The sequence below is a fragment of the Stomoxys calcitrans genome, chromosome 5, assembly GCF_963082655.1.
Source record: "Stomoxys calcitrans chromosome 5, idStoCalc2.1, whole genome shotgun sequence".
NCBI lineage: Eukaryota > Metazoa > Arthropoda > Insecta > Diptera > Muscidae > Stomoxys > Stomoxys calcitrans.
The window spans coordinates 133,434,905-133,448,578 of record NC_081556.1 but is presented as its reverse complement, the minus strand read 5'-3'; the positions used below and the strand labels follow the sequence as shown (position 1 = coordinate 133,448,578).

The following is a 13,674-nucleotide window of genomic DNA, read 5'->3' as shown; positions in this document are numbered from 1 at the left end:
TTGTTAGAAGTCATGACATGCAATATTTCAGCCAAATCGGACAAAATTGCGACTTGTAAGGGCTCAAGAAGTCAAAAACCGAATATCGGTTTGTATAGGAGCTACTTCAGGTTACGGAAATATTGCTCAGGTGTAATAATTTGCTGTTGTTTTGTCCGATGATGGAATTATAGATACGATATATGCCACAGTGCAGATGAAACTGATGGCGATGATATTATTCACCCAAAAATGTCTTTGAATTTTTTGGACTTTTTGGAGAGACCTGCCTGCTCTGGCATTTCAGGCCAAGACGAATGTTATTAAAAATATATGTTACCAGTAAGAAAGGGCAAAATTCGGGTGGTGCCGACTGTGTTGTATCCTACACCTACCCTTTCATTACAAAATGAGAGCTATAGTGAATTCTCAACCAAATTGATGGACCCCGGCTGATGTTTTCAGATGGGTGCATAAAAAATCAGGCAAAGGTGTTCAAATTGTAATAACAACGGTTAAAAAATGACAACATTATTGCAAATTACCCAAAATCTGACGAACATATATATGGGAGCTATATATAAATCTAAACTGATTTCGACCAAACTCTTTAGGTATTGTCGTAGTTGTCGAGGAAAGCGTTGTGCAAAATTTTGGCAAATTTGGGAAAAAAATGCGCTTGCAGTGGCTCTTGGAGTGAAAATCGGTCGAATATCCCCGAAATCAGAAATGTATCGTAGATTTGAAGTTGATTTTATTCACTATTCAGCATAAAATCTTGGAAATTGTACCATAAATGAAGATTTGACACCCGCAACAAATTTTTGGAATGAGGTGGCCAACTTCAGGGTCTTCATTCCAAATTTAACCATTCAAAATCTCAAAAAGTTAACTCTCCTCTTTCTCAAACGGATTTTTTTTCAATTGTATACCACTGTCAGACTGGAATATATCTTCATAATCAATTTAGCTCTGTGATAAGGGATTTCCATCTTATAGTCCAGTCCATATGAAGTGGAATGCAAATGCAAATGTTTAATCTCAATGATAAGCCTTTTAATAGCCGAGTCCGAACGGCGTGCCGCAGTGCGACAACTCTTTGGAGAGAAGTTTTACATGGCATAGTACCTCACAAATGTTGCCAGCATTAGGAGGGGAAACTACCGCTGAAAATTTTTTCTAACTGTCTCGCCAGGATTCGAACCCAGGCGTTCAGCGTCATAGGCGGACATGTTAACCTCTGCGCTACGGTGGCCTCATGCAGTGGAATGCCATGACAAATATTTCTAATTATATCGCCAGCATTCGAGCCCAGGCGTTCAGCGCTGTATAAGAACATGCAAACCTTTAGCCTTCAAAAACCACAGCTCAAAATTCAGAAAAATGGAAAGATCTAGTTTTACGAAATTGAAAAAAAAAAAATCTTAGTAGAACTAGAACAACAGCCTGATTATTGGCTTTAATGGATGGCCATTGTGGCATGGGGCGGATATCCGAACACTCTTTCCAACCTAGGATAGATTAGGTTAGATTTGGTTTAAGTAGCAGTCTGTCATCAGACAAACCTAGACAATATCGTCCATTGGGACACCACAGGAGCAGGAAAAGGAAAACGCCTTCTAGTTCCTACCGTTTAACTATCCAGATCGCTTTAAAATACTCAACAACTTGCAGATGTTCACAACCGCTAAGACAAGTTCTAAAGGAAATGAGAACCCAAAGTGAGAACTCCTTCTGACTGCTAGTGCGGGACACAAACTATATAGTCTCTATAGTCTCTTCTTCTTCCATGTCCTCACAGCTTCTGCAAAAGTCGTTGCTGGCAACCTTCAGTCTGTTCTAATGTTATTCGATTAGATAGTGACCTGTCATAACGGACACAATGACTGAGACATCTGTTCTAGCCAATGACAGCAAAGCGGTAGACCTCTTCAAGTCTTGCTTAGGCCACATAGTTTTGGAATGTTCACAACCTAACCAAACCTACTATAACTAAAAAATAGGCATTAAGCCGGTGGATTTTTTGATTTTGGGCCACTTGGCGCAGAACCGGGGAACAACGCCACCTTTAGGCCGAGTTTTACATGGTCTATAGACTAATAAATATTTACCGCTTTAAGTTCGGTACTGGATAGCGAACATAGGCACCAACCTTTAGTGTGAAAACAGTTGAAGATGAAAAAGTTTTAAAAATTTTCAAGTTTTTAAGTTCGGTACTGGATAGCGAATATAGGCACCAACCTTTAGTGTGAAAACAGTTGAAGATGAAAAAGTTTTCAAAGTTTTCAAGTCGCAGTTTGACTTATATGCAAGACGGTGACCCTTAGTTGTAGGATTTTTTAACTTCTTGACATGTAATTTTATAGTAAATACACCAAGCCAAACATAGCCTAAGAGCACCCTTAGTTGTTGGTTTTATTGTCTTCTAGCCATTTAATTTTTTTGGTAAATTGTACATCAAGCAGAAAATAGCCTAAGAGTACCAGCAAATACTAAAAAAGGAAATCCATCAAAATTTTTTCAAAAAATAAATCAATTCCTCAGTAATTTTACAAATTTATCTACAAACATTCTTTTCAGAAACAGGAGACACTTCTCTCATACCAAGAGTGCAAATCGATTCAAATCTAAGCTCAATGAAAAGGGATATTCTTTCTATTAGTTTTTTCGAAACAGAACATCAAATTTCGCTTCAATTTTGGTTCCCACATATTTTTAGTCATTTTAATTCACAATGATTCTCACATGTTTCAAAACAAACTTTTCTTCATATAAATATTTTTCTATTCATTGCATAAAAAAAAACAATTTAACTAAAGTTTTTAAACAAAATAAGCAGCCAAATAAGGAAAAAATATTTGTTTAAGAACGTAAATAAAAAAAACTTTGCCTTATGACACCATTTGCCTTTCGTATTTAGTCCACTATTTGTCTTTATGGGAATTTATAATTTTTCAACGTTTTTTTCAATCACTTATGGGGATTAGTTCTTTTTGTCTGGTCACTTGTTTAGGTCACTTTGTTCATTTTCTCAGTCTTTCGACAAGTTTTATCTGGTATTATGATTATTGTTTTTTTTTTCTTCATTCTAAAACTTATTTGTACTTAACGATAATCCCTTCTCCAAGGCGACAAAACACTGTTCAAACATTTTCATTTCATGTCATTTTGTTTTCGATAAATTCACTTTTTTTTGTTAATTTCAGTTTACTGCCAGGCAACTTTTTTTTTGTTTTTTTTTTTGGTTTTTTGTAATCAATTCATTTCAATTTTAATCCAATAATCCATCATTCCGGCATAATCTCTTTATACGCACTCACGCACTTGTAGGCGCACACACAAGCAAAAAGTGTAATAACAACAACAACAAAAAGAAAACAGAAACACAACCAACAAAACAGAAAAAAAAATAAACACTCACACATCACTTGTTCACATGCATGCAGGCACAGGGAGGCACAAACACACCATCACACAGAGAATAGTTGTGAACTTGTGTGCGTGTGTGTGGTGCTCAAAAATGCCTTTTAACCAGCCTTGAGCATGGCTTGGACATCGTCGTTATTAATCACTTTAATAAAATAGATATTTTATTTTTTGTTGGTGTAGTTGTTTCTCATAATCCCGCCTTTAAACGATTTTAGGCAATTGCAATAGAAAAATAAAATATGTTAAAAACCACTTTCAATGTTGTGTTATGGTGTTTCTCTTTTATCAAAATTAAAATAATTTAACGAGATAATCCAAATTAGAAGAAGTAAAACACAAAATTTCGTTTGGAAAAGAAAAAAACAAATGGTTTTTGTTTTAGAGCTCACCAACCTTCCTCTATCATGATTCACGCACTACTAAATTAACGTCGGCTGTTGGGCGGACAAACAAACCAACAATATCTTTTTATCTTAGCGCTCACACACATTGCAGTCGCAGAGAAAAAGAGAAAAGATACACGCACCCCAAACACAGCAAAACAGAAACAATGCTCGTATGTACATGCGACACCTTGGCCATATATTCTCTTTCTTTCTCTCGCCAAGACAGGGTGGAAGAGTGAGTGTGGCTATAACAAGCAACATGTGGCTTTGGCAGCAATTCCTTCTTTATGGCAGTTAATGGTGTGGGACTTACACCCCACCTACTTGCCAATGAATGGTGGCAATGCAATGTACAACACGTACGCATACACACACAGGCGCATAAGAACATAGCAGCATAGCCCCTTCATGGCAATAATTTCTCTTGTTTGCCTTTGAAATGACATTCTCTTTTGCAGCAAACATCGACAGTGTCTGTGTTAACACAGAGCTTAGCCCAAAATGCTACTCTTTAGGTTTTGAAACTCTTGAAAGAGCAAATTCTCTTCGCTGACTAGTTCTCCCTCACTAGCCATACAAATCCCTTCTCTTTATTTTGCTATGTGCTGTTTATGGAGCTGCTCTGTTTTTTGGGCCATTTGGCCAAGCAGGCATTGTGTGTGCGAGACACACACTCACTCACCTATACAACGATAAATATTAAGTCTTATTGGGCTCATATCTCAGGGATTATGCAAAATGTATAAATGAATGAATACGGGGGGAATTAAGGATTAATTTCGAAGGGATGTCATTTATACTGAGATAATACTGTTTTGTATTTTATACACGAATAAATTTATTTCCTTCGTTGCTTGTATTGTGTACAGAGTAAGTAAGTTGGCAGTGTGTTTGTCTGATGGTTGTTTGGTTGGACGGTCTCACGGACCGTCGGCATAACTGCCTGCCAGGCTGGCTGGCTGGTATTCACTATAAGTGTCTGTTAGTCGTCAGTTGTGCTTCTGCTGCTGCTGCTACGTAGATTGGATTTAGTTGCCTCCAGTGGCTCAGTTCGGGGAGTTTTGTAAGGTAGCTATGTCAGTCAGTCAGTCAGTTAGCCTGTGTTTGGAGAAACATTTCGCTGCTTGGCTTTAGCTGTGCTGTTGTATGTCCCATCTACTGCAGATTGTGTATGGCAGCATGGATATAATGCTATTATAATACTGCGGCTTTTTACTTCATATACCAAGACTTATTGCTACAGTGAGGCATTCGGGCAATGCCATTGATGTTATTGATTTGAAGAAATTATACTTTTCTGTAAGTATTAGGCACTAATATAAGAAATAAATTCCAATAAAATTGTCTCTAAAGATAAAATATCTATGAAAATTCCCTAATGACAAAATTTGTATGAAAATTTCCCCAAGGATAATATTTGTATGAAATTTTCTCTATATTCACATTTTCTATAAAATTTTCCCTAAAGACAAAATTCTATGAAATTTATCCTAAAGACAAAATTCTATGAAATTTTCCCTAAAGACAAAAAATTTTCCCTAAAGTCAAAATTGCTATGGAGTTTTCCTTAAAGTCAAAATTGCTATGAAATTTTCCCTAAAGACAAAATATTTATAAAATTTTCCCTAAAGTCAAAATTGCTATGGAGTTTTCCTTAAAGTCAAAATTGCTATGAAATTTTCCCTAAAGACAAAAATTCTATGAAATTTTCCCTAAAGACAAAATTTCTATGAAATTTTTCCTAAAGACAAAATTTTTATGAAATTTTTCCCTAAAGACAAAATTTCTATGAAAATTTCTCTAAAGACAAAATTTCTATGAAATTTTCTCAAAAGACAAAATTTGTATGAAATTTTCTCTAAAGACAAAATTTCTATCAAATTTTCTCTAAAGACAAAATTTGTATGAAATTTTCTCTAAAGACAAAATTTCTATGAAATTTTCTCTAAAGACAAAATTTCTATGAAATTTTCTCTAAAGACAAAATTTCTATTCTCTAAAGACAAAATTTCTATGAAATTTTCTCTAAAGACAAAATTTCTATGAAATTTTCTCTAAAGACAAAATTTCTATGAAATTTTCTCTAAAGACAAAATTTCAATGAAATTTTCTCTAAAAACAAAATTTAAATGAAATTTTCTTTAAAGACAAAATTTGTATGAAATTTTTTCTAAAGACAAAATTTCTATGACATTTTCTCCAACGAAAAAATTGATATGAAATTTTCTTTATAGACGAAATTTCTATGAAATTTTCTCTAAAGACAAAATTTCTATGAAATTTTCTCTAAAGACAAAATTTCTATGAAATTTTCTCTAAAGACAAAATTTCTATGAAATTTTCTCTAAAGACAAAATTTCTATGAAATTTTCTCTAAAGACAAAATTTCTATGAAATTTTCTCTAAAGACAAAATTTCTATGAAATTTTCTCTAAAGACAAAATTTCTATGAAATTTTCTCTAAAGACAAAATTTCAATGAAATTTTCTCTAAAGACAAAATTTCTATGAAATTTTCTCTAAAGACAAAATTTCAATGAAATTTTCTCTAAAAACAAAATTTAAATGAAATTTTCTTTAAGGACGAAATTTCTATGAAATTTTCTCTAAAGACAAAATTTCTATGAAATTTTCTCTAAAGACAAAATTTCTATGAAATTTTCTCTAAAAACAAAATTTCCATGAAATTTTCTCTAAAGACAAAATTTCCATGAAATTTTCTCTAAAGACAAAATTTCCATGAAATTTTCCCTAAAGACAAAATTCTCTGAAATTTTCCTTAAAGACAAAATTCTATGAAATTTTCCCTAATTTTTTCTAAATTTCAATGAAATTTTCTCTAAAGACAAAATTTATATGAAATTTTCTTTAAAGACGAAATTCTATGAAATTTTCTCTTAAGACAAAATTTATATCAAATTTTCTTTAAAGACGAAATTCTATGAAATTTTCTTTAAACATAAAATTTCTACGAAAATTTTCCTAAAGACAAAATTTGTATGAATTTTTCCCTAAAGACAAAATTTCTATGAAATTTTCTCTAAAGACAAAATTTATATGAAATTTTCTTTATAGACGAAATTTCTATGAAATTTTCTCTAAAGATAAAATTTCTATGAAATTTTCTCTAAAGATAAAATTTCTATGAAATTTTCTCTAAAGATATTTCTATGAAATTTTCCCTAAAGACAAAATTTCTATGAAATTTTCTCTAAAGACAAAATTACTATGAAATTTTTTCTAAAGCCAAATTTCTATGATATTTTCCCTAAAGACAAAATTTCAAGAAATTTTTCCTAAAGACAAAATTTCAAGAAATTTTCCCTAAATACAAAATTTCAAGAATTTTTCCCTAAAGAAAAAATTTCAAGAATTTTTCCCTTAAGATAAAATTTCAAGAAATTTTTCCTAAAGACAAAATTTTTATAAAATTTTCCCCAAAAACAAAATTTCTTTAAAATTTTTTTTCCAAAGTAAAAATTTAAGAAATTTTCTATGTAGACAAAATTTTTATGAAATTTTGTATATAGACAAAATTTTTATGAAATCGTCTTTAGTTTTCACCAAAGTTAAAGTGTCCATAATATATTTTCATAAACATTAATTTTCAATTTATTAGGTTATGTTGGGTTGAATTTAACCCGGTCGATGTCACTATGGATTTTGGGTGATGACTTATTGAGTTTTTTTTTCTCAACAATTATTTCCTTTTGCACGATTTAAGGAATTTTTGCCTAGCAGTAACTAAAATAAAATTTGTCCATTTTAAAATTGAAAAACAGCGCCCCGAAACTGTATTATCAAAATAAGATACAACGATATTAGGTTGTTATTAGGTTGTAAAAAAGTCATAATTAATTTTTCTCCAACAATTTATTTCGAATCTCAGAGACCCAATGTACAAATTTGTTCTTGAAAGGCTCTCTTTTCAAGCCAACATATAACAACAACAACAATATATCCAAGATAAAAAACCATCTATCAGCCCGCTGCATTTGCTTTGCTTCGGGTGGTGTTGTTTTTGTATTCTTTGTTCGCCTCGCGCTGTTTTGTCTTATTCGTTTTACTACTGCTCTCGGGTATTCCTCTGCCACTCTCTACTATTTGTACGAGTTTTTTTTTCTGTGTAATTGGTGTACACTTAAGCCAGTAATCGGCATGTTGTGCGCTCTAAAAAGTAAATTCTATGTCAGTAATTTCGTACTACTTACAAAATCTCTTCTTGTTTACCATATTACGCCCCTAAGTTAGTTCATGTCTGGTATTGTGTCCCCACTTAGGTGGCAATGTTTGTAAGCTGCCAAGGCGGACAATGTCATAGGAAATGCTCCAACGTCTTAGCATCTTCCACACAGGCTGTCACTTGCCGCACCTATTTTGGATAAGTGAGCTCATAGTCCTATGTGTCCCGTTGTGATACCTAAAGTTATACCGATATCCTTCTTACTTCTTTTCAGTAATAGGAAGATCTGGATCTCCCCATAGTAATTTACGTCGTTCTACCCACAGTTAAGCTGTTTCACAGCGCGTTCATCGCCCACACCATAAACTCGGACTGCATCTCGCCGAAAGACTTTGAATTAACCAAGTTTATTGACGACAGTCCTCTGGCATTCGGCCTATCTTCATAGCGGATTCGGATCCCTGCCCGTTGGAATTATTATAACATCGTCTGCTATAGAGCTGGCAAACCATCGATATAAGCTTCATTGGATAGTTTCGACATTTTTCTTCCTAACTACCCATAAATTTGTTAAATATATTGGGTTGCCCAAAAAGTAATTGCGGATTTTTTAAAAGAAAGTAAATGCATTTGTAATAAAACTTAGAATGAACTTTAATCAAATATACTTTTTTTACAGTTTTTTTTCTAAACCAAGCTAAAAGTAACAGCTGATAACTGACAGAAGAATGAATGCAGTTACAGAGTCACAAGCTGTGAAAAAATTTGTCAACGCCGACTATATGAAAAATCCGCAATTACTTTTTGGGCAACCCAATATTATCGAATATACCTATGGTCAAAGAAAACACGTAAAAGGGCTTAAATTCGAGCGCGTCGAGCTTTGAATATCCACTGCATGCCTGGATACCTGTACAACAGCCAATCACCTATACTCGAGCTGTATTTCAGAGATTGGTTGACATGTCTTCGATTAAGGTTTTGCGCAGATACTTCTTATTAATGTACGACGTTGGGAATTGCAAATAGGTCTTATCGTATAGAACCCCTATATAAACCGAACCTCCGATCTCCCGAATTGACATTTTAAGCCCCTAGAAGCCTCAATTTTCATCCGGTTTGGCTGAACTTTGGAAAAAAGACTAGTGTTAGACTTGAAATATACATGCCCAGTTCGATCCCAGTCGTTCTATAAACAGATGTAGCCCTCATATAAACCGATCCCCGGTTTTGAATTCTTGAGCCCCTTGATGACTAAATTTTCATCCGATTTGGCTGAACTTTGGAAAAAAGACTAGGTTATGACTTTCAACATCCATTACAAGTACGATCCAAGTCGGTCCATAAACAGATATAGCCCTCATATTAACTGATTCCCGGTTTTGAATTCTTGAGCCCCTTGAAGCCTAAATTTTCATCCGATTTGGCTGAACTTTGGAAAAAAGACTAGGTTATGACTTTCAACATTCATTACAAGTCCCATATAAACCGATTCCAGGTTTTGACTTCTTGAGCCCTTAGGAGACTACGTTTTCACCAGATTTGGTTGAAATTCGACCCAAAAACCTATCTTGAGACTTGCAACATCACTGCCAAGTTTTATCCGAATCGGTCTTTATGGTGATATCCCGTATCCCGTACCTAAGCACCCGTATCTAAGTACCCGTATCTAAGTACCCGTATCCCGACATGACTTTTTTAGACCATTGAAGCCTCAATCAACTCCCGATTTCTTAGTTAATAAGGGTACAGTTTTAGCGGAACCATGGTGGTGGGTACCCGACTGAACGTAGCATGGTTTTACTTGTTTCCATTCAACTAAAGTGGAAATATCGACGAATGTCGTTCAGTATATCAAATTTCAGCTCAATATCTTAATTTTTGAAACTGTAGAGTGATTACAAGAGACGGACGGACGGACCGACATCCACACGGACATCGTTAAATCGCCTTAGAATTTTACGACAATCCGAAATATATGTACTTTGTAGGGTCGGAAATGGATATTTCGATGTGTTGCAAACGAAATGACTAAATGGATGTACCCCTAAATATGATGGTGGTTATATGGGATAGTATGTCTGTGGTAGGGATGGGATAGCATGTCTGATAGACAGAAATTGAGTTCCGAAAAAAAAAGATTCGGAAGAGGCAATAGGACTATAGACTTCAGTTCGGAGTTTCAAAGATGCCCATGCATTGGCTGTATCCTACAGTTTTCAAAACTATAATGATGTATGGTTTTGGATCCAAAGGTTGACAAGTGAATGTATCACAACCAAGTAAAGGACAATATCATCTGATTAATTGGTCCCAATGCTACACTTAGTGTCCCTGAAGATTAAAAGTGCTCTTAAAAAGGTGTGTTCCTGAATAGTAATTTTAAATTCAAATCTAATTCTTTAAGAAATTGTTGTAAATTGTCCTACACATCTGCAAGAGGTCTAATGGAATCCGTTGGGGCCATACTCTGTTTTGAATACTACGATCGTCAGACCTATAATGCTTCAGGTTTTTGTGGTCTGCCGGACCAACTTCAAAAATCCTCTAACTGTCCAATATTCCGAATAAATTGCTTGAGCAACACAGGCCTCACTGAGACCGGTTGTAAAATCGTGCGTCAATTAGCATTGTGGCTAGACAAATTTCTGAGGTTGAGCGAGTTTTCTTCTCTTGGTTATTCTTGATACAGCGTGATGGGCTTAGTCTGTCTGCCTTGGTTTACCCTTTAACAGTCTGTCAAAGTTTAGCCACAAAGCTGACTCATGGACATATTTTGTCCAGTTTGGCGATCGGTTATATCGAACTATATCTTGTAATAGTCTCCATTAAGACCTATCTGCCGACGCCTATTCGACATTGGGCTTCAAATTTGGAACAGTGTGTTGCATAATTCACGTAAACATGCGTATTTGGCTGAGTCTTCCCGGAATTAAGGTCTTTAGCCCAATTCGTGCCTGTTCAATATGGTAGAGCAAAAATGTTTGATATTACATTGCCCATAAATGTGCATTTGTTACTCTATTTCGCTGAAATTTGACACAGTGGGTGACGATTGACATTCCTGACGAATAAGGTTAAGATCGTACCATATGTGCGTGGGTCCGTTTCCAAGCGATTTTTTTTACCTAACCTATTTTTATCCAAAATTTTTCTTGAGTTTAAGGCACAATGGCTACATTCACTTGGCCATCACTGTAATTTGCGTGTTGTCTGTTTGTATTACATTTAATAACCAAACGATCCATAAAACGAAGAGTTAAATCCAAAATAATAATCCCGCACGAAATTAAATCCCTCGCCCACGCCACATCAAAAACGCACACACAGCCAACCAGCCAGCCAAGGCAAGAAACGAAAAACAGCACAGCGCAACACAGCTCACTCACCCACACACACACGCACATGCACGCAGATAGCAAGGCTAAATCCATTCAAAAACACTGACAGGCACTAACACAGAAACAGTTAAGCAGCAAACACAGTGGGTTGGATATAGTCTTCCGATTGGAAAGAGCCAAGTTAAGCTGCATTACCAGAGAAATTCGCTCAAACAATGGTCATCAATGGTACATCCACACTTTCAAGCCCACTACTATCGAACAGCCCATTATAGGGAAGGGTAGAACATTGCGTCAGACAGATATACAGATAGGCAAATGGACCGACACGCGAATGCTTATCCATAGTCTTGCAAACAAACATGTTCGGTTGGTGGCTAAATCGCCTAGCATTGGAGATCCGCCAGGCAGCGAAGGCAACAGCGCGCCATTGTGGCAGCAATAGCAACAGCAAAACCAGCCACATGCTCGAATGGTATAAGCCCCAAAATGCTAAAGCTCAACGCAAACAGCTAAGCAGAAATGGATTATGTGAGCTCCCACTCTCAAACCTGGCAATGGCAATGCGACGCTGCCACCTCAACTGCCTCCAAAATGGGCACATAGACAGGCAGTCAGCCAGCCAGCCAGCCAGCTAGTCGGGTGGCCGGGTAGCAAATCCTATGATGCTGTTAAAATGAGGTATGGAACTCCACTCCGTATGTTTGCCTCTAAGCGAGCATATCTCCTCTGCCGGATGGATAAGTTGGGTATGTGGTAGCTCGTATTGTGAAGATGTGATTGCTGCACTGTTGTTAGCTGACTCGATGGCTGGCAGGCTCTTTTGGCAATGATGATGACGATGACGACGACGACGACGACTGTGACTACGATAATGGCCATGATGATGATGATGATGGTGAAGATGACTGAGTGGTTTGGTTTCATCTTTTGGCCAAGGGGTTGGAGGTAGGAGTAACGTCTGAGGGGATTTTGCGACGGATGCAGTAGCAGCAAAATAAATTAAGCTTTGGCATTAAGCTAAAGGCTGAACTAAACACATCGCACACAGCCAGCATCAATGGCTAACACCGCCGGGAAATAAACTAGAGTTGCCAAAGTAGCTAGTTTCCACGCAAATTATATTTCCAAAAATATTTGATGAAATATGGATTTTCAATGAAAGAAATCTAACAAATTGTCCAAAATTTAATTTTGTAATCAAGTTGAAACCAATCGTTATAGCTGACAACTAGTTTGTGAAAATATACGTTTTGTCTTTCTCTTTCGGATAAAATAAAATTCGCCAACTCGCCAAAAGGCGTATTGATATATACCAGACAGACAAAACAGAATAAAGTATAAGAAGGGTGAGTACTCAAAGTTATAATTATGACAAAATATGGTTAGTTATGAACCTTTGGACACCACCGTGGCAGTTAACATGTCCGCCTATGACGCCGAACATTGAAAGAACTTTCTGCGGTTTTTATCCCATTACAATATGCTGGCTACATTTCTAAGATATCGAGTCATGTTAAACTTCTAACAAAGCAGCATGCCTTTCGGACTTGGCATAAAAAAGGAGGCCCTATATCATAAACCGAAAACTTGAAAGGGACTGCACACATTGATATGAGCAAAGTATCCCCTTAAAGTAAATTATCATCCCTAAAGAGATGTTGGAAGAAATAAATTATTTGTGGCAAGAAACCGATTTGTCAAAAACAAAAAAGGTTACTATATTCAGTCCAAAAAAAAATTTCAAAAATTCAATCAGAAGTTGCAGATAGAAGTGTCCTTAAAACTTAAAAAAAACAAGTAAAAAGGCGTTAAGGTTGGACGGGCCGAACTTTGGACACCCATCACCTCGGGTATATAAATAAACCACCTTTCGTTATAATCCGATGAAAAATGCATAATTTATGCCCCAATAGCAGTTATATCGACCAAATTCGGCACGGACATTGTGTTATTGTTCAATTCTGTAGAACAAAATATTGGTCTTTTTGGTGGATATATCCAAATATAAACCGATCTGAACCATATACGACAAGGATGTCGAAAAGCCTAACATAAGTCACTATGTAAAATTTCAGTGAAATCGGATTATAAATGCGCCTTTTAGGGGGTCAAAACTTTAAATCGAGAGATCGGTCTATATGGCAGCTATATCCCAATCTGGACCGATCTGCGGCAAATTGTAGAGGGATGTCAAAGGGCCTAACACAACTTACTGTCCTAAATTTCGGCGAAATCGCATAATAAATGAGCCTTTTGTGGTCCCAAGACTTCAAATCGAGGGATCGATCTATATAATATGGACCGATCTGCACCAAATTAAAGAAGGATATCAAAGGCCCAAACACAACTCACTG

At 35.7% G+C, this 13,674-nt stretch overlaps 1 protein-coding gene across 3 annotated transcripts in view; it reads right to left on the bottom strand.

The window, feature by feature from the left end:
• LOC106084878 (uncharacterized) overlaps nucleotides 1–13,674 on the bottom strand; it is a 394,885-nt gene that overhangs the window by 64,193 nt on the left and 317,018 nt on the right. Inside the window, exon 1 of one of the 3 annotated variants that reach the window (XM_059369493.1) lies at nucleotides 3,802–3,842. The exons of 1 other annotated variant lie outside the window; for it this stretch is intronic. In XM_059369493.1, coding sequence (XP_059225476.1) covers nucleotides 3,802–3,814 — 13 coding nt within the window. In that variant the 5' untranslated portion in view covers nucleotides 3,815–3,842. Of the gene's footprint in view, nucleotides 1–3,400; nucleotides 3,739–3,801; nucleotides 3,843–13,674 lie in introns of those variants that run through there. One more of the 3 variants, XM_059369494.1, reaches the window with a different exon arrangement.